Source organism: Poeciliopsis prolifica, unplaced genomic scaffold, assembly GCF_027474105.1.
Source record: "Poeciliopsis prolifica strain line A6 unplaced genomic scaffold, Auburn_PproV2 SCAFFOLD039, whole genome shotgun sequence".
Classification (NCBI taxonomy): domain Eukaryota; kingdom Metazoa; phylum Chordata; class Actinopteri; order Cyprinodontiformes; family Poeciliidae; genus Poeciliopsis; species Poeciliopsis prolifica.
The window spans coordinates 1,114,001-1,141,490 of NW_026562414.1; the positions used below are offsets into that span (position 1 = coordinate 1,114,001).

The window sequence follows — 27,490 nt, forward strand, 5'->3', positions numbered from 1 at the left end:
AAACTGAAGCAAAAGATGTCACTTTATGAAGCAAAAGATGTCACTTTATGATGACTTGCAAAATCTACAAATGCTCATAATGTGAAATGCTACAGCTTTTACCCTGCAAAAATCAATCTCAGACCTCACTTTGTAGAATGGTGACAGGACTTAAAATGTTTAATTTATGGTCATCCAGATCTTTTACATCTGGTTATGTGCCTTAATTTCCCTTTTTCAGTTCGTCTGCTGAAGCTTCCTGGAAGCAAACCTATCGAGAGCATTGTAATATTTTTTAAACCCCTTGAACTTTTGGACATTTTTTACTCCTGCAGCAACAAAATTCTAAATATGATATCAATATTTTACATTAAGAAAAGTGGGAGAAATGTGAAACCAAAACAAATCAAATCAGTGTTAGCGTGAATGCAAAAATGGCATCCACTGAACTGACGAGAGACTCTTCTTCTCTCCTACATGCTTAAAAAGTGAATTTGCTTCTGCACAGGTCTCCCCCTACATGACATACAATGACATTTATACACACTCACAGGGTGGATGCAGCAGGCCATAGGACAGATCGGCCTCATCTCTGTAGAGGATACACAGCTGGCCAGAGGAAGATGGGACTCGAAAGTCGGCTCGAATACACCCTTCTGGGTCCAGGGTTCGCACTGTGGACTGAGAGAGGGGATCAGTCAGCGGTGGACGGTGTGGACAGGACAACAGGACATGTCTCCTATGGAAGATCATGTGGCTGAATTTAGAGTTGACCAGATCCATGAGGAAAAATCTCTCCTTTCGTTCTCTTTTCAACTTGAAAGTCTAATGAGAACAAAAATGCTTAATGTGCACTTGGTCTAAATCTTTGATTTGAATCTTAGTTATTGATAACATACATTATATACAGAAAGTAAAATGGTTAATGTATATGGAGAAAAATGTCACAATTATTCAATCAAAAGAAAAACCACATCAAACAGCAAAAGTAGTATTAAAAAAAACAACAAAAAATAGAATTGTGATCAAAACTTTTGGATTTTCAAGACAAAAATGTTTCAAAGAAAAAAAAAATCTGTTTAAAAAGCTTTTTTATGTTAAAATCACTAAGTTGTATTGCATGTCAGAATTTTTTGGTTGACAGTCTGGGTTTTTGGTTGGGTCTAAGTGTTTTTGATGCTCCCTTTTTTTGCTTGAACTCAACATTTTTTGGTTGCAATTCTCAATCGATTGTCACAAGAAAATCCTCGGCGGGGCCTAAAGACGAGCGATTGGTTAGCTTATGTCGAGTGGCATTAAGTGTGGAAAAAAACAAGAACTGGAGGAAATCTGGAGGGAATATGTGTTAAAAACTGTTGTGTAATACTCTGTGTGTGTATTAACTAGCATTGAAGCTAACGTGGGAAAACATAGCGGATCGCTGCACCAATGTTATCAGGTCCACGTTAATGTGCACCACACGTCAAGTGACTCTACAGATTATTTATTTATCAAGCACATAATCAGTGCTGTGGATGAGGGAAAGTAATGTTTCTCTTAAATATATATTTTCTTCCAGATGCAAAATGAAAAACTAAGCTGGTAGATAACAGGCCGAAGGAGGACATTCACATACTTATGTTTAGAAAACAATTTCTTGGTAAACTATCATAGTAGGCAGATATGTAGTCCTGAGATAATGACAATTATTTCTTAATTGTTACAAAATAAACACATTATTACAAAATAACAAGATAATTGAAGTTATCTTCAGATAATGTGCAATGCCATTTGTAATTATTGGAAAAAAATTCATGTAATTTAACTCTGTCTTGCCAAATGTAAAAAAAAAATATGAGCCTATTGAGAACCTGCTGCATCAAACTTGTATTATGGATCTCTAGTACCATAATACAAGTTCTGGAATGCAACAATACGAAAGCTAAAATATTGATACAAAAAATATTATCTTTAAAATACAAGGTTTTTTTTAGTTACATAGCCAAGAACAACTTGAATGCCTAATCTCGATTTGATCCCTAACCTCCATAAACATCAGAGATGCACTGTACTGGAAGAAAATATATTTGAAATAAATTTCACATTTGACTTTATCAAAGTAATTGTATGACTTTATGACAAGTACATTTTATTTCTCCTGCGTTTATTTCTTATATTAGGCTTTAAAATGTTAAGGCTTTTAATGCATCTTTAACAGGGGTGTCAGTAAATATGAAGGATACTAAGAAAAATTAATTTCAATCCACAAGAATACATTAGTTTTTCTTTTTAATAACTATTTGTGTGGTAAATTTTATAATCAGTCTCAATAATAAAGAAAAGATAAAAAGTTTCTTTAACAGTTTCTCTCATAAGATTACTAAAATATAATTCATTCTTTTTCAAAATATCAAAATATAAAGTGAATTTTATCCCTAAACACAAGTTTGTGTCTTGTAACTGTTTAACTTTATTGTTGTCAAGATACTTTCCTAAAATAAATCTTTGATCCAAAGGACTTTTACCCTGGTTAGTTAATGGTTTAAGAAGAAGAAGAATGAATTTAACTAGTCTGGAAGTGGACTGAAGTGAAACCTGAGAACTTCAGGTCATAAACATTCATTTGGACTCCTCCACCTCCTTTTACTCCTCCTTGCGATCGTCTCAGTCTCAAACTTTCATTCACAGTATGAACCGTAGCAAACGATGATTGATAGGAGTTAGAAGCTCCTGCTGGCTCAGGCTGACAGTTTTAATTTAAACCTGGTGGATTCTTGGAAATCCTATTAAAATAGAAGTAGGGGGCTGATCCACCCTGCCAAGTTACGCTGATTATTTCTGTGGAGTACTTTATTTCTCCAAGAAATTAAATTAGGCTAAGATTAATTTTGCCCCTGGAATCGTAGTCTTGACTATTTATGTAAAATTTAAATCTATTTAATTGTCCTTTTTTTTTTTTTACTAACAATGAATGCAGAGAATGTACTGTAGCAGACTATATTTTGATCATACTGTATTTGGGAAGCACATCCACTTGCTCAATCATTCAGACAGAGGAATCCAAAGTCTCTTGGAAACGAACTGCTGCGCCTTAGGTTGTGAATTACAAGAAAGCTCAACCACAAAAGGAAAAAAGACAAGAACTGTTTGAGCCAGCACGGATACAGAGGATGAGCAGCAGCTGTTTACAGAAGGGATTCAGATACTGTACAAACCTCCTCCAATCCGCTGCCAAACCAGAACCACAGAAGAAATACAGCCGAGGCAGCCCTGACTGATGGGGCTAAGTTTAGAGATGAAAGAGAGCTCACCAGAGGCTGGAGGGTGTACGACACCCAGAGCGGTATGAGGCGGTCCTGGCTGTATCCGCTCAGATAGTCGGCATGGTACAGCAGACAAAAGCTGTTCTCCGGCTGGATGACGCTAGGGGTGCCAAAAGGATGATGAAGGCGGCGCAATTTAGCTTTGGTCTCTAAGGAGGAAATTTAAAATGTGAGGCAAAAATATTTCAAAGTGCTATTTTAAAAGAGGCAGTATTATGGGTTTTCCAGGCACATAGCTCAGTTTTATAGTGGAATAAAATAACTATGTCAACTTCAGCTGTAAAAGTATCACATCTATCAAATACAACTTAAAACAAATTTAAATCTTAATTTCATGCCTTTGTCTCTTTAAAAGCTACTGCTCTTTCCAAAACTCCGCCTTCAGGAAGTCATTAATACATCGCTACTTTAAAAATATTTTTACCATCATTGCCCTGAGAAGCAGATCGTATGCATATATAAATATATATACATAGGACTTAAATAAGTAATTACCTGAGTTTGTTGATAAAAGAATTCTGTTCATTTCTTTCTCCTGCAAAGAAAGACACAATTTGTTTCAGATTAAATTAGGCTTGTAAATAAATTTCAAGACAGCTGATGTATCTGGACCGGAAAAGAGGACTAATGTTTTGATCCAATGTGGCAAAAAAAAAAGTGTTTCATACCTTCTCAATGCTCTGAGACGAACAGAGGCAGTGCAGGTTGTCTGTGGGAACCAGGTTGCTATTCTCACAGGGGGTTTCATGGGAGAGCTGCGCTGGGTGAACGGGCCGATAGGGGGGATGCTTCAGGAGATGATTCAGGCTGCCATGGGTCCCATTGTTTGGGGATGGACGAATACCAAGAAGGTCTGATAGGGGAAAGGAAACAAAATAAAAAAAAAACATTATACAGGACATATCACTTGTACAAATTGATGTAAACAATGTTTATCTGAGAGGAAAATAACCTGCAAAAGCATTTCTGCTCTAGTTTCTAATTTAATTCACATTGGAGGGTTTCGAAGTATGCCCAACCAGTTCAAAGTCGTGCTAGAGTTGCACTGGTCCATACAAAACCTTTGTTTTGATTTTTTGGAATTTCTGCTAAGCCATTCGGAGGAGGACTTGGCTCCCCAATCTTGTCCTTATTGTTGAATCATGAACATAAGGTGATTAAAGCCTTCAGTGCTTTAGTTGCTGCATTGTTCTTTTGTGTTCATGCTATGCTTGAGTTTTCTGATTTCTTTTGAAGGCTTGCCCCTTTTGGGAAAGTTTACTACTGTTTCATGTTTTCCTTATTTCTGGACAATGGTTGGCTCACTTAGACTCACTGGGAGCCTTAGAAATCACTTTGAACTCCCTTCCAGACTGAATGTTGATGATTTAGTTTCTCATCTATTGTTGAATTTAATGCGTGTTGCATGTTGAGATCTGTTGTCCACTTCGTATAGTCTGATGAAATGGTTTGCGGTTATTCACAGTTCGTGACTATTAAGTTGGGATTACTGTCTCTGGCCAAGTTGTTTCTTATTCACCACTTGAAAACTGCATTTTGCATTTAGTCATGTTATCTTCGTCTGAGTTTGATGATCTGAAACATGCAAGTGGAAGTAAAAAATAGATAAAACTGGAATAATCTGTAAAGAAGGCAAACATTTGTCCTAGTTTGTTTTGATCTACCACATAAAAATCAAATAGGAAGCAGAGAAGCAACTGAAAGCTGAAGAAATACACCTGTTTCCTGTACTGACAGTTATGGCGTTGCTGTCGCAACAGAGGCGAACAGCAGCGCTCCCAAACGTGGGAGGAAAATAAGAACAAACCAAACAACCATGTGAGCAGATAGTCAACTTTTTTATGTTGCAAATATACAGACTATTTCTGCTTTTGAGATGAAAGCTTCTAAATTTTTTTTTTAGCAAAACTAATTAAAAGCTGAGCGGGGGAGACATTTTTAAGGCCAGTCAGATTAAAATTTGACATAGCAGCATTCTGTTCGGGATATTAGTCACTAACTGTAAACGTCCATTCAACAGGCGTGACTGAACATTAACTCTCTCAATAAAGACATCACCAAAGTATAGAAGGTTATTTGTTAACAGCCAAGAACATGCTTAGCAAAGTCCTGAAATTGCAAAAAAATTTCTGCTGAAGGACCGCTATTATGTATTTTCCAGGCACATAGTGCAACTTTATAGTGTAACCAAGTAAATATATAAACTTTAAATTGCAAAGTTGTCATAAACTTTGCAATTAAATTGCAAAGTCTTGAACCTGACCTCTCTAAGAAGCGCCTACTCTTTCTGACACTCCACCTTCAGCATGTCATCACAACAGTGCTTCCCAGGGTTTCCCCCTGTTTATTATAAGCCTGGCGGGTCACCAGGCTTTACTTGTGCCCCCACCAGGCATAACACTGCTTATTTATTTAAGTTTTTCTAAAATGTTTGCATTTTTTGACATTATCATTGGTGTGCTGATATTAATCTTCCAATCTTCCAGTAACACATAATTATCAAGTGATATTTTCAAAAATCCTTACAACTTTAAACATTTTTTAACTAAAAACACGGTGGGCCACTGGATGAGAGACTGTCGAGCGCCCTAACCACCAGGCTTATCAAGTTTTCTGAGAACCTTGCTTCTCATTATGTTGTTTACAACTGTACAATAAATTCAGCAGATATGCAGATCCACCACTTGTTTGCTAATTGCTGCTATTGTTAGCAGCTGTTAGTAATATTGGTGCGATTGTTCAGAATAAGCTACCGAAATTTGTGTAAAATTTACATGACTATTATTCGTTTTATAATTTCATTTGAGCTAAATTAGCTTTTGTTAGTTTTTTCTGTTTTTGCTGGTAATGTTCTTGAACAGAGCTTGCAAGAATTTTTTTTTTCTTTTTATCGCAATAGTTCACCAAAACATCAACAAACTTAAATGATTTACAGCAAGAAGAGAAAAAAAATTAACTCAAACAGCCACTTACCACACATGAGATTATATAATTCAATGTTTTCAAATGTTGGCGCAACGTATTTAGTTTTAAATCCAGGACCATATCCAATGAAGATTGCCTAAAAAAAAAGGAAACATAAAACATCTTCATTCATTTCTTTTCATGCAAGTTAAAACCTGTATACACGATGAAGTACCAGTAAACTAAGCTAAGCTTTTAAGCAACAACCAGTTTGTGTACTGGAAAGCGATATTCAGCGCCTCTGTTAACATCATGACGTCAAACTTTTGATTCACTTATTTAGTTCATGGGTAAATATTTAAAGAGAAGTCAAGCTCTGAATTGACCTAAAACTAAACAGTTTGCTATACTGAATTTCCACTTTGCGGGACAATGATGGCTGTTTTTAGTCTATTCTACACTAAAGGAGAGGAAGAAATAATTTTGGTTTTTACTAAATAAGTAACCAACTAAGTACTCTAGCATCTAGACAATTCAGAGAAACTGTGATGACTAAGATTAATTACAGTGGTATTAAGTTTAAGTCTTTCTGTATGTAGGTTGGGAGTCATTCTGATACTGTTGCGCAATTATTGCAATTTTCTTAATTCTCGGACAATATCAGTTCTCCGCACTACTTAAGGGCTCTGTAGAGGTTTGCCCAAATATTTCCTCTCCTGTGTATTGGTTTGTGGGTTTCTGCAAAAGAACCAGAAATGGTTCATGATCTCATTTTATTGTTTTCACACAGTAACATGAAAACAAAAATGCTTGTGGGGACTACTTATTTAAGAACAAGAATGTTGAACTCCTAAATAAACAAATTACTTGTTTTTAAAGTCCCTCTAATTCATCACAGAAGCTTTTTAAGATTATAGTTTTATTCCTTCAATATTTCAAGTCTCAAATATCCAGAGTTTAATATTCTGATTATAGAAATCCTTTGTTTTGTCTTTTTAATTATTTCTCTCCTATATCAACATCTAAATATAAGAAGTTCCTGTTTTCTTAAAAATAAAAAAACGACATGATACAAAATGTCTTGTCTCTAGCAAGCACACACATCCTTCCTTCCTCTGACCTGCATGTTGGTGAAGAGATTGTCTGAGCCATGAAAACCACCGGTGCAATACTTGACTTCGCTTTTGTTACTGAGGAGAAAGCATTTGAACAGACAAAGCACATTTAGAGGAAGTAGTGGAACATATTAAACATCTTCTGCTGCAGCTGTGGATATTGAGAAGTTTCTTGACTGTCAAGTCAGTAGCTTTATTTATCCAGCCTGAAGCCATTTACCACAGTTATAGGGTTGGTGCAAATCAAACGATTTGTGCTATTCCTTCCCAACATGCTTCATTCACTACACATGGATCTTGTCATTAGTTACTGTAAAAGATATATGACAACAGTTTGTCCATCATGTCTGATGGATAAACTTTTTTTAAAGCTGGGATTTAGAAAAAAAATCATGCTCTGATGTAAAGTTTTTGTAATATTCTATCAGAAAAAAAAAAAATTCTAAGCACAAATTATAAGAAGTAATAGATACAAGTTTTCTGTTTTCTATCAGAAAAATGTACTTTCTGAACACAAAGTAAGCATTCGCTTTTTGAACTACCAGTGTCCCTGAAGTATCACAAGAACAATTTCTTTTTTGTTGTTGTTTTCAGACCTTGTTGAAGTAAAATAACAATAATGGCAAAATAATAATACATGAACGCATTCTCAAAGATCAATACATTTTAAATTCTAAAGAACTTTTAACACTGGATCTGGAAGACATTTCAATATCTAAAATAAATAAATATAACAAAAAATAAAATTATTTTTGAGACTTTGTAAATACAATTTTCCTTCACAAAAAGGTCTAGTTTTTTATTTATTTATTATTTATCATTTCAGACCTTTCTAAATCGTCCCAAAATCAAAATCCCCTCATAATATAAAAAAAAAAAAAAAAACACCCAAACTTGACAGCCATTGTTGCTTAACTAAACCAAATTGTTGGACTGGAGCAGATTTTAGTCACTAATGTAGTCCAATTTATGCAAACTGCTGTGCGAAAGGAGATGATGATTTGATTACTGACAGCGCTGCCTGCCAGCCTTGCTTCAGGTACAGATGACCCCTCTCTATGCGCTTGTTGTAGGCATAGTGCATCCTTTTGGGGAGGTTTTCTTTGAGGTACGGCCTCATTGGCTGGTTAGGCACCCTGCACTTCAGAATGCACACAGAAGGAGAAGATCAACACACAGCACAGAGAGGATGGGACTGTTTGTCATGAAGCCACACAGGCACATAATTTTTCATTCTTCTTAACAACACAAAAAGTCACGCTTGGAATATTTGGCATACCGACAGGTTCTTTATCAGGCCCTCATAGTCGACTGCGGAAATAAACAGTAAGGGGAAGTCAGGCTCTCTGATTTAAAGCAAACTAAGACCAAAAGACTGTTAAATCTGCGAGGGAGGAACTCACAGGAGAAGTAGTCCTGTGGGAGGCGCTTTGGTCGGATGCGAGCTGCTGGGCCTTGGATGACCGTGAAGTTAGATGTGTCTTGCTGGTATGTCGACACAAAGGCTGCCCTTTGACAGGAAGCCTCCTCCATTCCTGTTGAAGTAAAGGATTTGCATGAATATCAGCCATAAAAATACTTTTCAGAAAAATAAATAATAAGAGATTACAAGTGTATTATTGTTCCTTTAACCACTGGTATTGCTGTGGTGCAACTACAAGGCCTTCAATCTGCAGATGTAAAGCCTTAATAACTTTGGCAAGAAGTAATAAAGAACCTGTATATAACTGCAGGTTTTAGCTGTTTTTTCATTTTTGCAAAAAATATCCATAAAATAATTAACATTTTTATCATTAGGTTGGTAACTAAGTACTTTGTTAGAAGCAGAATCAACTTTATGGATCAAGATTGTGCTCCCAAGAAATAATAATGCTTACATTGTTCTAACATTAAGTATACTTATATAAACTTTACAGAAAATACAAAAAAATATTTTCTATGGCATCTTCCACAAATATCAACATTCCACAGAAAAAAAATCTGTTAATTTTACTGCGAAAGTGTTAAATTGTTCTTTATCTTAAAACCTGAAAATAGAAATTAAGGATGTTTCCTTGTACAAAGACAAAAAAATAGCTGTCTGTTACAGAATGTTTTGTCAAATTGATAAAGAAACAAACTGACCTTGAACTAGTTAATGGACGGTTGAACACAATACAGCAACTTTGTTGCATTTTATTTTTTTAAAGTTTCAAACTCTACCTGTCATGGGTTGTGACAAAACACTCAAGTTCACAATTACCGAAAGTAACCTCAGTTTAGAACTGCTTAAAATGCTTACTAAATCCTTTGGTCTGTAAACAGAGTAACAGTTTTACAGAGTGATAAATTACCTCTGCTCATGATGTAAATAATGAGCAGGAAGTTAAGAAAAAGTCTGTAAAACACTATTAATTATATTCATCTAAGTGACAACGTAACTGTTTAAAAATTATGTCAGCAGGTTAAAGCATTTCAATAACAAAAACTCAGAAATTTATAGATCCTCACAAAAACAATCACTTTAAGACTTTCAGAAGTGATGTGTAAGCTTATATTTTCAGCTCAACATCTGTCAACAGTATTTTGGGTGGAACATGAGAACCCGGCTGCATGTCTCTTGTTTTCTGTGATTCATGACAAACTACAATCTAATAACTACTACTATGCATAAAGATTGGTATCCTTTCTTAGAAGAAAACTCTTTGATGGGAATCGCTGGGCATCGGCCTGGCCACGTGCACACAGAAACATTGATCTCTGCTGTGTAATTACAAGGCTACACATATGGTCTCCAGATACTCAGAAAGGCTTCTCTCAAAAATATCCTCCTTGTGTGACAGGGATAACTGATTTTTAATCCTGTAGTCAGTGGAATCTCTTCTCAGTCATGCAACTCATGTATTTTCTGTCTTTATTGGACTCGTGTGTGTATTTTTAACCCCACCTCTATGTTTACAAAAATATTCTGACTATATTTCTTTAAGTTATGTCTTTTGAGCAGAACAACAACCTCACCATGATCAGATACGATCATTAAGTTGACACAGTGGTGAAGATTTCTTGTATAAAGTCCATCCATGAGATTGCCCAGAATCGAATCAACCTTCTCCAAAGCAGCAGTCACCTGGAGGAACAACAGAAAGCTGTAAGCGCTTTGGTTCAATACAGTGGCTATGAGAACAAGCCTAAGGCAGTAACAGTTTTAATTCACCTGTGAACTTTTTGGGCCATAAGTATGTCCTGTGCTGTCTGGTTCCTCCAGGTACAAGGTGTAAAAGTCAGGTCTAAAATTAGAAACATAATAATGAAACAAAATTTGTGCTTTCCCATGAGAGTTTTAGTGGTGAACATAGAATAGGCAGCACCTTTCCTGCTCAGGTAAACTCAGCCATTCGAACACCGTTTTCACTCTGCTCTCAAACTTAATGCTCCTGCACACAAAAAGTTTGTAAAGGAGCCATTACAAAAACATCTTATCCACTGAAAGTTAACTTAAGGACATATTTAATACCATCAGGTTCATCCTTACTTATCAAACATCTTGTAGAAATTTGGATATGATCCATTAATAGCTACATCAGAACCTGGCCAGAAAAAAGTGGCTGCTTTTAGTTTCTGACGCATTGCGGTGAGCCACACCTGAATAAGAAAAAGAAAGAAAAAATAAAATAGTGCAGCATTTTTGACGACGGCAGAGAAAATGGACACACACAAGAGACATGAGATCATTTTTTGAGCCAGTTAAAAGACGTTTTATCTCTCCATCATTTGAAAAATCACATTAATGCTCTAAACATATTTTGGCATATAGGATTTGTAGTGTTGGTTTGGTAGTCTTCACTACGCAGGGCGATCATTATACCCCTTTTGGAAAGTCATCCAGCTGCTGCACAAAAGACAGTGAGGCGAAGCAGCTCGTCACACAAAAGAAGATTGAGAATTACGAGGCCTCAAGTTTAAGAACCACAAAGTGCTTAAGTATGCACAACTCCCACAGGCCAACACTTAACATGAGCTGAATCCAAAATTTCAACAGGATTGTTGCAATTGGGAGGGCAAATTACAGCATGATGAGTACTCAGTCTTACGCAAGGCAGGCTATTCTTTTTTATGAATCATAGCAGACTTTGAGAAAGACCAGGGAGAGTAAACTATGAGCAACTCAGAGACATTCAGACACAACAGTAAAATTCAGCAAATGCATTGCTCAAATCTGCTTTGTGATCTTGTATCTTGATAAGACACACTTTCATTCCTAAAAGAACTGCAGGACTGAAATTCTACCTTATTACACAGATACTCACCGGGTCTCCCTGGTACCAATTTGAGTTGCTTTTCTCCTCTGTTTTCAAGCTGAAAAAGGCGTTTCGGGTCACATCATACATCTTGTTGTCTACGATCCCATGAGACTCAGGATAAAGACCCTGCAGGAGTGAGAGAGCAAATAAACACACAGTCACACTGAGCTGTTTTGATACAATAGCTGCAGGGGTTTCACTCCTGTTTCTCTGAAAATAAAAAGCTGCAGACATAATTAAGGCCTTGGCGGCCCTATAAAGGTCCATAAAATGTGTTTTAAATCCCCCGTAAAGTGCATTTCATCCTAATATTTGCGCCTCCTGTATTCTGCATTGTATTTTCTAGGAGTCACATCTTGGCATACTGGGAGGGCAAATTATTACTGGAAATACAAAGTATTACTGGAAATACTAAAGAGTTTATTTTAATAGTGGGGCCTGTTTTTGAAAAACAGGCCCCACTGATTTCCAGTGGGGCCTGATTGGAGGTAGAATCCATTTTAAAAAGCTCTCTGTTTTTTCCCATGCACATGTAAGCTATTAAGCCTCAATAGAGCAATGACTTTCTAACGCTGTGGGAAGAGAAAACCTTGAAGTACACATTAAGAAAGAAACTAACAGCAGAGGTGAAAAGCATTTAAAACATTTAGAGTTATGTCCTTTAGATCCAAAACTAGAGATGGACCAACTCATCTCATACTCGATTATCCTTACATAAACTTAAAAATATGTAACTTATTGGGTTTAAACTGCATTTATTTGACATTCTGGTAAAATCGTAGTTGTGAGCCATCTCTTTTGGACTTTGGCCACAAAAAATGACAGATTTCTAAAGATTAAATCAGCTGTTCTTATCTTTCTGAACTCATTAATCATTGTTAGAAACTCTTGTGTCTCAGATTAAAACATGACATCAATAGGAACACGAGGGCATGTACTCATTAATGAGGCAGGCTGAATGAAAATTAAATCACAATAAATCTTTTCAGAAGTTATCCCACTTTTAAAATTACTTGCACATAATTCACCTAAAGAAAACTTAGTAGAAGTGCTACATATAAAAAAACCTGTGCACGTTTTGATTTAATTACAGCATCCAGTCTTCTTTGGTAGGAGTTTATGAGCAACCCTCCTAAAACTTGGTTTAGCAAAGCTGCAGCACATATACTGTTAGCAAAATGCTATTTTTTCTTCTCCTGAGTGATAGTTTTGAACAAAGAGACTATTTTGATTCTTAGTTACCTCTTTGTAACTTCAGGCTTCAGCTAAAGGTCACTTAAGGAAACCTTTGTTTCACATTAATCAGAATAAAAATTGATGTCCTGGACATATTGCTTTCAAGGTCTAAAAACTTTTTAAATGTAACAACGTTTTAACACGGTGTTACATTATTTGAATGAGTACAAAAAGTACTGATGACTAAATTAAACTCATGACAAGCTCAAACATTTTCAGCACATGTCAAACTTAAGGTGTCGGGGCCAAATCTGGCCAACTGGCACTTTTTATATGGCCGTCTAGACTCCAAATTACATCATTAAGTCGCTCCATTTTTTCACAAATCTGCAAAATTCATACAAAATCGACAGATCTGCAAATTTTGTTCTTATTTTACTGCCAATTTTTCTCAAAATTGGTCAAAAGCAGTGAGTTTAAGTGATTGCTGCCTCAGTCTTACTTGATGTTATAATCCATGATCAATAGTGGTTAATAAAAGGTCACACTCAACAAAATAATTTGCACAAACATAGTAAAAAGCCCTTACAAATATTTTTAAATTAGCAAAATCTGAATTTGTTTGCAAAAAAAAAAATCACAAAATTCCAAACAATGTGAAAAGATGTTCAATATAATTTAACTTTAAGAAATACTTATTGAATCCTGAAACAACCAACTATTTATTTTAATATTTTAACAATAGGTTTTACCAATGCGTCCTGGTACAACCAGCCCTTTAAGAAGATTCAGATTTTTTTTATACAGCCCAAAATGAAAAAGGGTTTGACACCACTGACTTACAGTAACGATGGAGTAGTGGTTGGGGAAAGTCTTTGTGGGATAAACAGGCCTCATGTAAGTTGTTGTTGTTCCGTCCTTTCCTGCAGAACAAAAACTGCTTGTAACACCAAGAGAAAAATCTTGGGAGAGTTGAGGTGGCGACCGCTTTTTTGACTTACGCAGCTTGTTGATGATGGGCAGCCGATTCTTGTGCTCTTTCAGGTACTCTGCTCGGAAACCGTCCAAGGACACAAGGAGAAGAGGAGGCTTGGAAAAACTGGGCAAAGAAAAAACCTCACCGATTTAATTTGCTCATCTTGCTTCCATGTACATTTAGTATAAAAAAGTATGAGGAAATAGGTGTTGAAACTCCCCAGGGCCGCCTATTTACTGTAAGCAGCTAGACCAGAGATAAAAAGCCAACAGTGTGAAAACAGGGTCATTGTATTACTGATATTACTAATAAAATATTTTGTATTTGAAGGAGCTGAACCTGATCCCATAGATCAGATTCAACCTTCACAGTCAGCTTGCATTGCTCTTTTGCAACCTGAGTACAGAAAATGCAGCTTGAAAGCCTCAGACTGTGATCAAATTAATAGAAATTCATTCATGAAGAAATGTCTCTGCAAGTACACAAAATGACTTATAAAACAGTATAAAATACTCAATTTCAATATATAAAAGTGTGGTTTGCATATATATAAATACACTCAATATTCAGGGGTCAACTAAAAAAAATAAAACACAGACCAGATTTATGTGATTTCTATTTTAAATCAAAGGTTTAGGTCTTTTGAGCAACAGGTTTAATTCTCCATTGCAAGACGAGTCTGTCTAGTTTACTCTATGTTTGTGTGTGGCTTCAACTCATGCAAACACACACTGTTTGCATGTGTGTTTGCACATGCCTAATTAGTCAAATTAACCCAGTTTCCATAGCGACAGCCACTATTTCCCAATATAACGACATCATTGGGAAAAAAAAGCTAATTGAGATTTTGGGTTGACTACGCTTCTCTTAAAACTCAATAAGGAACAAACTAAACTGCTTAAGTGTTAGAAAATGTCACCGTTTAAAATTTTATCACCGTTTTATTACCGTCCTCCAACAAAGAGCTTTTTACAACAGTAATTGAGACAGCTGAGTAACGTTTTTTTTCAGCAACATACCACACTAAAAAAACAAATCAGATAATCCAACTAATTAATTTCTTACAAGTACTAAAATTAAGTTTATCAATGTAGCTGTATTAAGTTTAAGTTATCACGTTAACTTAAACATAAAGTTAGTTTGACAAACTTAATTTGATTCCATGAAACATTTTAATATATGTATATATATTTTAAGTTGGAGCTCTATTCTCTTTTTTTCAGTGCATAAAGAAATATATCCCTCAAAAGAGGGTCATCTGCAGTTTCATTACCCTGGTGGACACTTAGCCTCCCCGATCTCCTGTGAGAATTTTTTCCAGACACTTCCTCCTGTAGAGAAAGAAAAACAGCATCAGTAAAAATGTTGTGTTAATTGTGATTTATATTTTTCACTGTCAATCTCAAAGCCAGACCACAAACACTTAAGGACTATGGGATTTAAATAAAAAATAACAGTGAGACTGTCAAGTTATTTTTTGAAATATAACTTTCAATTTCAGCACATTTTTCAACATCCAACTGATCCAAAATTAAGAATGAACACTAGTGCAGAATCAGCAATATCTTTCTTTTCAGCACAATTTTCCCTTGATCATTACAAGTCATACTCTTGTAAATAGTAACACTCGAGAAATATTAGTTTTTACTAAAATTGTTGATGTCCCTTGTTCTAAGAAGGTCTTTTAATGAAATTAGAGAATATAGAGAGAGGGTTAGGGTAACCCTAAAACCTTACAAGAGGCTGATTCCTTGGTCAGTAACGCCCTCCCGAATACTAAAACCTCTTTAGCAAAAACAGGTGTTTTCTAATATTGGTTTCAAAGTAATAACTGAGTTATATGACTGCCCTTCTCTATTCACATAAAAATAATATCTGGACTGGTAAACAGAGGACACTGTGTTCTTAGTAAAGCTAAGGAAATATTTCTAGTTTATCTGAGTAAATGTTGAGCAAAAACAGACTTAACAAGCAGAGAAAGGAAAAGAATCAGGCCAGATTCTCCACTGGACAAAATTGCTTAGAGTTAATATTGATAAAAAAAAAAAAAAAAACCATCTGATTTTTTTTCAAGAACTAATTCCAGTAAATGGATGTTTTATCTCTAACTACTAAAATAATGTCACTATTTATCACATGATGTTTATAGATCTTTTTAAATATAATTTATCCTGATCCACAAAAGACATCTTGTTTTCATTTAATAATTTACATAACTCAAACAAACTTTTTAACCCACTTTACAGGAAGAAAATGTCATTGACATAGTTGAACTCGTGGACACACTGTTCCAGTTTACACAAAAACTCACAATCTACTCTGAAACCTTCCATTAATTTATAGCTTGTCAAAATAGCTGACATACAGGAAGCTGAACAATGCAGCTTAGGTCACAGGTTTGGACAAACCTACTTCACAATAAATGGATTAGGGTGTGCAAGCTTTTGTCTGGCTGTCTCTGTTAAACAACTTTTTAGAAGGAATATTCTGAGGAATCATTGCTGTTTATAGTGTTCCCTTTTGTATTAGATTAACACTGATGTCAACAAATGGCTACGGTCAATTAAATCCCACTTTGAGTTTATTGGCTGTTTTAGTGAGAGCCAAAAGAATAAAGTCACAGACATAAAACCCAAACTATGGTGGGTATGCAAGGGGAACCATTTTTCCGATAATGTCTGCAGGTTAGTCATGGTTACTCAACATCATGCAGTGGCTACTTTTTCACTCGGGTTAAAATAACTTTTTATTAAAACTTAAAGTGATTTAGATAAAACAACGTTAATGATCCTTTTGAGGTCAAAATGCCGCAGTTTATCAAACGCTCTTTTTCTTTGTGATGTCATTTCTCAATATTTTAAGCATTTCTCAGTAGTGGCTCTAAGCTGCTCTCACTTCGTCTGTTTGATGTTCACATCTGCTTTCGGCTTACAGATGTTAACATTTCTTTCTTCCCATTGCTTCCTGTTTATACAAGTAACACATGGTTTCCTTTAATCCCTGCAAGATTCTAGTTGCTGTTTTTTATGCAGCTTCTTTAGTTTTGGTCACTTTGTAATTCTAATAAAATTTATACATTTTGTATTGTTTCTCATATTGAATCAACTCTAAATTCTGTTTGTTCGCTCATATATTCTGATGAACCTCTGAGTCATTCACAGATTATCTGTTGTTATACTGAGATGTGGAGGCACTCTTGATTTCTAAGGTATATTGTTATATTTTGTTTTTATTAAGAAAGCAAAACGAGTACACGCCATGCTTTTCTTTTCTTTGCATATCATTTGAAAACTATTCTACTTCACTTCAAAACCATGTAAAACTGTGTTGGTTTATGTAAATAAAAAGAAAAGGGTCTGTAATTATAATGTGAAAAAATGTGTGTAATTAATCTGTGTTTTCATCTACTGAAAATCAAACCTGTATGAAATTTTGTCACTGTTCATGAAATCTAAGAAAGAAGGTCGTTCCCACAGACAATGAGACACCACATAGGAAATTCTAAGCGTGTTCTCTCACAGTTTTCGAACAACTAATATATTTGTCAAGTGCTTTGCTGACAGGACATGGAACAGAAGAGTCGTATCATGCTGGTGAGAAGGCCCCTTCTCACCGCCTCGAGGTCAGCATTGTGGTTTGGAGCGAACATAGGGTTGCAGTGTCTCAACAGAATCAGTCACTGTGATCTTTAAATCCACTAGGAAATCCTTGCTCAGCATTTACACAACACACAGACTCCCTCTGTGGAGAAGCCTCTGACTATTCTTCATGTCTTTTCTTCTGTTTCCAAAATCAACACCCAGAATGATGCGTAAACGTGAAATGTAGAAGGCGGCAAATAAACGAGAGTCTGCATGTGTGGAAAATCCGATCCTATTCTTTCCATATGGCTTTCAAGTTAGTGGGGCAGGAAAAACAAGGGGAAAATCTATCACAGCAGAGAGAACACCCCACCCTAGAGGGCTGCAGCCCACACTCACCGCTACTGCCTCAGAAAAGCAGGAGGGATGTTTTGGCGTGCCAGTGTGCAATGAAAAGCACATTGGTGCCACGGCCCACATTCAACCAGAGAGAGACTACGCTTCCGCAAGACATTCCTCTTTCACAAAAACGTGGTCACAGCAGGTTTGGTGTAAGATGATACAAAAAAGCAAGGCTGCTCAGGGGTTAATTTGAGACTGTCCAAGGGCAATAACATTCACGTCTAGCTTCTTAGTAACCTGACCCACCTCACCTTTTTCCCTAACATGTTCTGAGTTTTCCAGCGTCCAATGTGGGCCCATGACTTAAGAAATGGAAAATCAGAAACTAGTAGCTACTTGTACATGGAATGTTAACAAAAGAAACAAATGAGGAACAAAGACCGATACAGAAAACTGAAACTACACAGTATCCTGGCATTAATATAAGCACAAAGAAGTTGACATAATTAACCCTTTATGTGGTCAGCAATCTGTTTTGTGTGCACATTCTTCTTAATCCACCAATCTTTGATAAGTGAGGCATATTGCTAATTTTCCTGGTGTAAAGGGCTCAGCACAGAGTGGCTTAAAGCGCAGATGGAAAGCATTAACAAAGATTTGTTTTGCCTATATCTTTATGCAAGAGTTTTATTAAAGGGGAAGTATATGTTTTCCAGCAACATGCAATCAGAAAATGCTACGTATATCAAATGACTTAAAAGAAATTTGACAATGTAATTTCGCACTTTGAAATTGGGCATCTGTCTCTTTAAAAAAGCCTTTAACAACATTTTTTACCAGCATTGCACTGAGAAGTGTATCATATAATGAGCTCCGCACATGCATAGTTCCAACAGGTGTTTGCTAATTGCTGCTGGCTAGTCTGAAGGAACCTTTGCAGGGTTTCCAAGTTAACTGGAAACTTCAAAACTGCAGCTCAGACAAGCTGAACCCATCTGTTTTGCACAGCTGAATGGTTGCTATTGACATTAAAATAGAATGGATTAACTGCTTGGTTAGTAGCTTAGTGTGCGCTTTGACCTGTGAGATTTTATATAAACAAGTGTGTTTGCATCCAAATCAGGGTCAATCAACTGAGTCTACCACAGGTGTACCACAAGTGGATCTAGTGAATTTGTGGAAACATTTGAAGGATGATCAGAGGAAAACAGGAAACACCTTAACTTAATATGAAATGTTCGGGCAAAGGATCTGAAAAGTTATATGCAAGTAATTCATCACTTTATTTGAGAAATTTCCTCTGTCATTATGGCATATGGTGGACAGAAATTTGAGAAATTAAGTCATGTTGGAATTAAGTTTAGGTTAGAAGTACTCAATTGAAATAAGGTTGTTGTTGGCATCAACTAAAAAGAGTAAAAATATTAATATTCCTGGTTTAAATCACCAAACCATTCCATTAAGTAGCCACTTTGGCCTTTGAAAAGTCTAACACGGGACAACTGACAATAATTAGTGCGAAACATTTTTTTCTGTTTAAGTTCCTCACTGATTCTGCTGAAATGCAGATATCTGGACTATATATATTTCTGAGTACTGATATGAATCATTATTTCCAAATGCATCTATTTCTGCAAAACTCAAGAAAATGGAAATGTCACTTTATGTTTGGAATGTTTTGCTAACTTCTTCTGTACCCGATTGTGGAAGTGTTGAAACGGTCTGAAACACAAACACCTTGGACAAGAGAGGAAGTCAAAGATAAAGGATTAGTGATAAAAGAAAGCGTAATGACTTGAAAACAAACACGAAGAGGCACTTATTTAAATTAGTTTGCACAACTATGGAAAAAATTTGACAGTTTTGTCAATGCAACAGGTCATAAGGAATTTAAAAATAAAGCATGTCAGCAAAACACTGCATGGTGGCCCTAATGTATCTCTTTTCCTCACAGTCAGAAGCCTTGTCTGTTTATTTTGGATGTTTTTCTCATGCATGTGTGGATTTTGCCCCGTCGCTTTGGCCTTCTTCCACATGGCAACGAGAGGAAAATAACTGTCAACACTGAATTTGCTTTCTCTTTCTTGTCACTGTGTTCATTTTGTACCCTGCCTGTCACCCAATAAATCCATCTATCTAATCCTTAAACATGAATAAAAACTTGTGTTGTGATAGTAAAAATTACTATTTTTATATGACTGTATGGCTATGAATGCATGGTGCTTATCATCATTAATGATCACTGTATTAATAAACTATCAAGAGTCACATATTTTAAAATATATATTTATTTACGCATCGTGCCTTCATATCTAATATATTTTACATATATACAGTAATTAAAATAGATAAACAGAAATGCTTTTTTTTTAACCTGAGAAAAGAGTTAGGATTCTCTACCCAGTTTCTTTTGGTTTAATCAACAATGCAACATGCTAACTCTTCACAGTTAGCATGATGCTTTTTCCTGGAACGGTTGTTTTATTAAACACACCACCCGTTTTTTCCTATCATAATTTTTTTTAAAACTAATAATATTTTACAAGGATTGTTTGAATCTCTGTCAGTAATGAGTTTACAAGAGAGACAGAGAAATCCCCATTGACTTGCTGCAGTGATGCTAACTGGCATGTCAGTGAACACAGTGGAGCTCACCTTCTTCACTGTCATAGCGAGGAGAAGAAGTTACGCTGGTATGGGGAGGAAGAACAGCTGATGACTCATATTCACCTGTTGTAAAGTGTGCTAAAAGGTACAGGGACAAGTCAAATGTATGAATATCTTGTTCAATATTTCTTTTCACTGATTAAACGTTAGTGAAAAGGAGGCTAACAGTAGCCTGTAGGTAAGATATCTAGAGTTAGCAATAACACCACAGTCTACTCACTTCTCTCGTAGGAAAGTTATAAACTGATACCATTTATTTAGTTTTTTTCATTACCTATTTTCTCTTGACTTTCTTGAAGATGTGATATTACTATTTTTCTTGGCACCAGGGTTATTACCTCTGTCCTTCATATCTTCTACTGAACACGTCACACACTGCTACCAACGGTTCAGCAAGGAAAATTGCTATTGGCTGTCACTAGATGACATCATTACCTAATTTGCATATTTGGTCTGAGTGATCTGGACACCAGATGATACGAAGATCTACTTTGGCAAGCTAAAAGTGTTTAAAAATTCTTATTTGGAACTACAAATACACTTTATAAATTTATTACTCATTAAATAAATATGATATTATCCCATATCACATATCATATCTGAAGCACATGATAATACCATCATGTGCTTCAGATATGATATGTGCACTTTTAATTGTTTTAGGTGAGAATAAATACATTGGGTATCCTAATGTTTCCGTCATACCAGAAATTGCATTTATATTGCCTATTATAGGTAATTTAAAAAGGTATTTTCTTTAGGTTCTATAATTAAGATATATTTCTTGCTTTTCCTTATTGTCAAAATTAAGAGTGCATATCTATGTTTTTAGATATGACTTACAAACACACAGGGAGTCTATACTGTCATGATGAAAAGCCATGACTGTATAGAAACAAAAGATTGCCTAATACGAGGTTTTGGCATGAAATAACGAAGTGTTCACAAGTGACACATTTGTACGAAGCATTGCAGAGTACTGACACTGTTCCAGAAAACTTAACGGGTTTATTAACTTGCTAATTATGTTCTGATGGTCAACGGTACTGAAAGTAGCAATGGGACCCAACACCTTGAGAACAGTAAGCCTACCACAATCTACAGTCATCTTTAAATCATTTAGCATTTCTGATTTGCTGTTCTGGACATGGATTTAAGTTAAGGCTTTTCTGAGCCACTTCAAACATAATTGTTTAGAGATTGTTTAACTGGAACAGGTTGATTATCAATGAAGCTTTAACAGTTGCAACATTGTTATAAACAATAACAAATGCCATTTGCATGCATATGCATTTCAACTCCCTAGAACAGGGGTGTCAAACAAATTTTTGTTTTGAGACAAATCAAGATAATGAATGCTCTTAAAGGGCCGGTTGTGCCAGGAACTGTTAAAAATATTTATGAATTCTTAAAATTAAATAATACTATTGAACATATGTTCAGTTCCTCCAGGATTTTGTGATTCTTTTTATTTTTTGCAATAAAAATCAAAGAATTTGTTGTACTAATTGGACTAATTTCCAAATTCAGTAATTTCCAATTACTAATTTCATGACAGTAAATGTGATAAAAACTACATTGATTTGGCTTAAGACATAATGTTTAAACACACTTATTGTTTAATCTGGAAGAGGGCCAAATAAAAAGCTATTACAGGCCAGATTTTAGCCTACAGACCTTGAGTTTGACACATGTACCCTAGAAAATATATCCTCCTCAAAAAAACATAAAGCTTTATAATCAGCAGTGTAAAATGTCAGAAAACTGGATGTCTTTGTAAAACTTACCTGTGTTCTTAGAACCATTTTTCAGTGAAATAGCCACAGTCACAATCACGATCAGCAAGCACAGCAGTGCAACCTGAATAAAGACAACAAGTTGCTGTTTAAGTCACCAGAATATGTCTTTGAAAATAAAACTTTCGCTTATTTACTGGGAAGAATGAACTGATAATGAAGGTTTCTGAACAGACGATATATTTATGGAACTGATAACGGAGTTTTCAGGGAAGATTATTTTTGGTAAACTTGACAGCTACAGTTTTGAACGTTTCACCATAACTCCTCCAAGGATATTTCTTGTTAAAAATAACTGGAAAAGAAAATGTCATAGTATATTTAGCAAAAATAAAGAAAACTGTTTAAAATAAATAAATAACTAAAACCACAAAACCGAGTTGACATTCAGTCCTGAAATTGTTACATTGTTCAACTTTATTCTCTGAGGTTTGCCAACTGTGTCCCAGATTTAATCTTCATCTGTTAAAATGAGTGAACTAAGTGCAGCTGAGTTTTTATCTACTGAGGGACAGCAGCTCTGGAGAGTGAGGGGTTTGTAATTAAATGGGCGTTTCAAAGAAAACACTCTGTTTATGGAGAGATGGGGGCGTTCTGCCGTGTCTCACTGGCAGCAACGCCTAAAACAGACCCTCAGTGGTTCTTGTGGTTGTTTACTTACCCTGCAGCCTGAGACAGCTTGGCATCTTCAGCGTGGCCAGAATTAAATATTGTTTGTGAGAAGTTATATTTTGCTTTTTAACTTTGACCATCATGCTATCACTTTGCTGCAAGTATTATTTTAAATCACAACACACAGTGCAGTTTTCATTAAGTTTTTCAAAGTAAACATAGTTAAAGATAGAATTATCATAAAATACATGAGGTTATTATAGCCATTACTTTGATTACTAAGATGACCACCAGGCAAATAAATATCACTTCTGCAGAAAAAAAAAACACTAGTTAGTGGTTATTTCTTTTCTCTTAAGCAAAAAAAAAAAAAAAAAAAAAAAAACTATAACAAAAAACAAACAAACATATTTCAGTCTCAAACTTCTTCAAAGTTAGTGTGCTGCAAGGCTGTCAGCTTTCAAAAAGCAGGATTGGTGGAATTATCAACCACAAGAAATCCTCTTAGTGTGATTCACACTTACAAATGTTGCATTCCTAGACAGTTATGATAATATGTTATGTGTATTTGCTGTCTAGTCGTTTTTCTTTTCTTTTTTAGGGAGTGGTGATTAGACAGGGAACCTTGATTTGCTTTTGTGGGAGTATAAAATGTAAGCAGTGTCTTTGTGGGAAGTAAAAGTACAGTTTGTCTCATTCACACCTACAAGTTTGGCTCGAAGTGGTACTTTTCTGCTTCAGTTCATCAAAATTCTTCAGTTTAAACTGTTATTGTAAAATAAACCTTAAATTGCCAGGTTACAGTGACGTCTGAAGTCCACTTTGAAAGTGAACGTTACAGAACGAAACATCTAGACTAAGGAATCCCTTGTCTGCCAGAGTTGAACTAATTTTCCTCAAATTGGGGTAAAGGCTGGAAGGAAAATCCCAGCTGCTCCTTTTCAAAGTGTAAAAATGTTATTGGTCCAAATACATGCATTGTCATGGAACTTTACACTGTCTAGACTCTGGTGACAGTGCTGAGCAGACATCTGGAATTTCTGTGGTTTATAGCTTAAGTTAGAAGGAAAATAACTCAGTCTAGAATGAAATAATTTAGGAATATGTGTAAACAAATTTGTTCCATTGATAATTTATTTTGGGAATAAAATAAAAATTGCTTTTGTAGATGTATGATTCAACTACATTAAAAACAACTTCATGCTGATTTTTTTTTTCACTTAAAGTTTTCAGTCATTTGGTTTTGCGCTTTAAGAAAACATATTGCAGATTTTTGCCTCCATTTGGACTGGGCGTGGTTAGTCTGTTTGCTTATTAATAAAATAGGCTATTTTGAGAAACCTTTGACAGTGGGAGTCACAGGCTCTTTCAGAGTGATACAAAATAACATGGGCACTCTCACCCAGGTTAAAAATGACCTAGAAAGTGTGACACATACTTGGGTCTGACACTGTAAGCAGCATTTATAGTGTCAACATTCACACACACACAAAGCATGCAGTATGTGTTTGACTCAATAACAGTATGGCATTTTTCCACACTGGGGTCTAAAACTTTAGTGTAAGATGTTTTATGTTATAGTTGCATAATTTTCACATTAATACATTATTTAAAGTGTGATTTTGTGATTCTGCATTACAAAAGAAAAAACAGTGCACCACATTGCTGGCAGATGTAGTTTTGAACCCAATAGAGAATTAAGACATCATGTATTTAGGCTCATCTCTACATAAGCCACACAATGCCTTGGGAAAGCCATGCTATGTTGTCATGTAAAGCCACACAGCTCACTTAACTTAGGGGAGATTTAAATAAACCAAAACAAAATAGTGCTTATCTAGGTGGTGGAAGAGAAAGAGACATAATATTCAGTTTATTTTCCCGTATAAATATCTGAAAGGTGTGGTGCGCATTTGTACTTAGCTCCCTGAGTTGAAAGCTGTTTGTAATACCAACATTATCTGTATTTACAGTAAGGTGTTTTAATGTGTTCTCTACCAGTTTCCCACATTTATAGATTACAATGTGTCCTTCCTTCTTTCAAAAATATCTCAAGCCAAATCAAACTGGATGAGCAATATCTGTAAGCATTCATTTTCAAGACTTTTTATACGTTTTCAATTGGATAAAGATTTGGACTTTGACTGGGCCATTCCAGCATAGGAGTAAACTTACATCTAAACCATCGCATCACAACATTTTGGTTCTCCAGGATTGTCCCTTGCTTAGCTTGTCCTGCTTTAGAGACGTATGCCCACAGCATGATATGAAAAACCACCATGTTTCACTGTGGGCAAGGTGTGTTCACAATAGAGATGTTCTGCAGGTAAGTTAAAGTGTTTGATTTTAGTGAGACCAACAAATTTCTTGATCAACTTTTTGTTGTGAATTGAACAGTGCAATATTCAAATCCTGATATATAGCTTTTTAATCCCAATCTGCTTTAAACGTCTCTACAACTTGATCCCAGAATTGTCTGCTAAAAATACTGAAAATGTTTTGTTGTGTTGCGACTTCATGATGACCTTTTTGATGCATCACATGCAATCCCTTTTATGAGTGAAAATTCAAAAGATGTGTGCTCTATAATTAGCCTGATTAATAATGTGATTCAAAGAACATGTTTAATGGCTCATTGACAGCCTGTAAAAGGGTAGATTTTAGCTCTGAAAAATTTAATGAAGGGGAAAAATGCATTTTTCAAGGAAAATTGGCGGAAAAAACATGAATAAACTACAAATGGAGCAACTTAATTTCTCAGTCAAAGCCCAGAGTGATTCAAGTGTTTTGTTCATGACTTTCAGTGACCTAAACTGTGCTGTGAGGTCTGGTTCTGCTTTTCACAGAAACAACTGCTGGACACCTGTGGGGCCTTTTCTGGCCTCTGACTCTTTGCACTGGAGTGAAAACAGTTAGTTTCCACATTAGTCTCTGGCACCACTGACAGTCTCAACTGTGACAGCTGTGGATTGATGACGGGCAAAGCAAACAGGGTGAAAATGCTGACATGAAGCTGTGGCTTTTCGCTGCAGTGCAAAAGAAAGTTGTACCAGCTTAATACTGACAAACCAATAAAACAATAGCAAAAAGTCTAAATTGAACTCTGAGCTTGCATTTGTTTCAAAGAGGGCTTTACAACTTTAAAATCTAGTTATTGCATATTCTTGAAAACAGGAAATTGAGTTTCTTCATTTCAACTGTGAGTAATTGACGTGATGCCAGCTTACAGTTTGTAGTTTTTTTTTAGCTCTAACACATACCCCAATAATGATTTTACAGCAGTGATTCCGCTTCTTCCTCCGCTCTGCGCTGATCCTCTGGCTCTCCAGCTCGGACGTCCCGAATAAAGACGCTGCCTGCTCCGGTTGTCGCTCCTCTTTGGTCCCCTCCATGCCGCTGAGCACACTGACGGCCTGACACTTTTCAAGGAGGGAATGAGATGCAGTTAGGAGTGTTTCACGATAATAAAGCAGGAGGTGAACCCTCTGCTCCGGTATGCACAAAGGACCGCCTTTTTTTTTTTTTTTTGACGTATTCTTGTGCAGGCGAACACATGTAGCAGGGTGTCACATAGATGTGTGTTTGACGTGAGAGAGCCGCACTACTTTTGCTCCCTTGTTTGATGTAGCAAAACGTTGAGCAACTTGCAAAATTAACGATTAACTTAAAACGTCACAGCAACGTGTGATATTATGCCAAGAAAAAGTCTTTTGTTTTTGTAAATTATTGTCATAGGTTTCAGAATGGTGTTTTGAAAATTAAATCTTTGATCAGGAAAAACATTACCTGAATATGGCAAATAAGAGCCCTTGGAATGAAAATGAGGCAAATGCTGCAGATGTCGCCATCCGGTGGTTGACATAGATATTACAGGCACGTGCTCAGTGCTTCAAGCTGTAGCTGATTGGTTTTGTTGTCCAACTAAGGTATTACTTTAAATAATTTTTTACATTTCAAATTTATTTCCCTTATTTATTTCTAATCAGAATCATCCTTTTTATTACATTTACAAACAATTTAAAATATATTTTCTTAATTTTTTAATGGAATTTCTCAATGCTGTTAAAACTGTTATTAAATATTCACATCTCCAAACTTGTTGGAAAAGCCCACAGTTTATGTTGACATAAACTTAACATAAATAACAGTTTATTTTTTATAATGAACTGTAACAGTTTATTGTCGTGACCCCAAGATGGTGCTGTTGTAACATTTGTAATATACCAATAATGTTTACAATAAAAGCTGTACTATACTTCACTTCTGTGAGATCTGTGTCCTGTGAAGTGTTAATAGAAGCCACATGTTACTGGTACCCCTGACCTCTGACCTTTGTCTTGTTTTTACCCTTTTAAAGCTTAGAGTTCAGTCCTGCTGCTCTTTATTTATCTTTGTGTCTGACAGAAAGAAAAACAGTGTCTGTGTATGTTTAAGTTTGAAGAGGGACTTTGTGTTTACACTCTCGGTTTGGATACATATGAATGTCAGAGTGTATGTTGTCATAGTGTATGTCCATGAGAACTATATCACAAAGTTATAAGCAACATAAAACCACAGAGTGGTGTCAACCAATGCTGAGGCATGGGTTGAGCAGAGATAACCAAATCTTTAGAGTCATCAGCTACAGACCTCCAAATGTCATGTGACCTTGAGATTAGGTCAAGGAAAATACATGAAGAGCTTCATGAGGTGCGTTTCCATGGCTCAGCAACTGCATCAAAATCGTAAATCCACAACTGAACTGGAAAGTGTTGGATGTA

General features: G+C 35.8%; 1 protein-coding gene across 1 annotated transcript in view; it reads right to left on the minus strand.

The window, feature by feature from the left end:
- enpp1 (ectonucleotide pyrophosphatase/phosphodiesterase 1) overlaps positions 1 to 26,194 on the minus strand; it is a 31,392-nt gene extending 5,198 nt beyond the window's left edge. The window contains 20 exon segments of the mRNA XM_055054292.1: positions 531 to 660; positions 3,270 to 3,430; positions 3,777 to 3,816; positions 3,950 to 4,134; positions 6,255 to 6,342; positions 7,306 to 7,375; positions 8,314 to 8,441; positions 8,580 to 8,611; positions 8,704 to 8,835; positions 10,298 to 10,406; positions 10,494 to 10,566; positions 10,648 to 10,713; positions 10,812 to 10,921; positions 11,587 to 11,706; positions 13,600 to 13,679; positions 13,758 to 13,855; positions 15,006 to 15,063; positions 20,311 to 20,400; positions 22,110 to 22,182; positions 25,991 to 26,194. Of these exon segments, the coding sequence (XP_054910267.1) occupies positions 531 to 660; positions 3,270 to 3,430; positions 3,777 to 3,816; positions 3,950 to 4,134; positions 6,255 to 6,342; positions 7,306 to 7,375; positions 8,314 to 8,441; positions 8,580 to 8,611; positions 8,704 to 8,835; positions 10,298 to 10,406; positions 10,494 to 10,566; positions 10,648 to 10,713; positions 10,812 to 10,921; positions 11,587 to 11,706; positions 13,600 to 13,679; positions 13,758 to 13,855; positions 15,006 to 15,063; positions 20,311 to 20,400; positions 22,110 to 22,182; positions 25,991 to 26,122 (1,975 nt within the window). The 5' untranslated portion in view covers positions 26,123 to 26,194.
- Between the last annotated feature and the right edge of the window lie 1,296 nt (positions 26,195 to 27,490).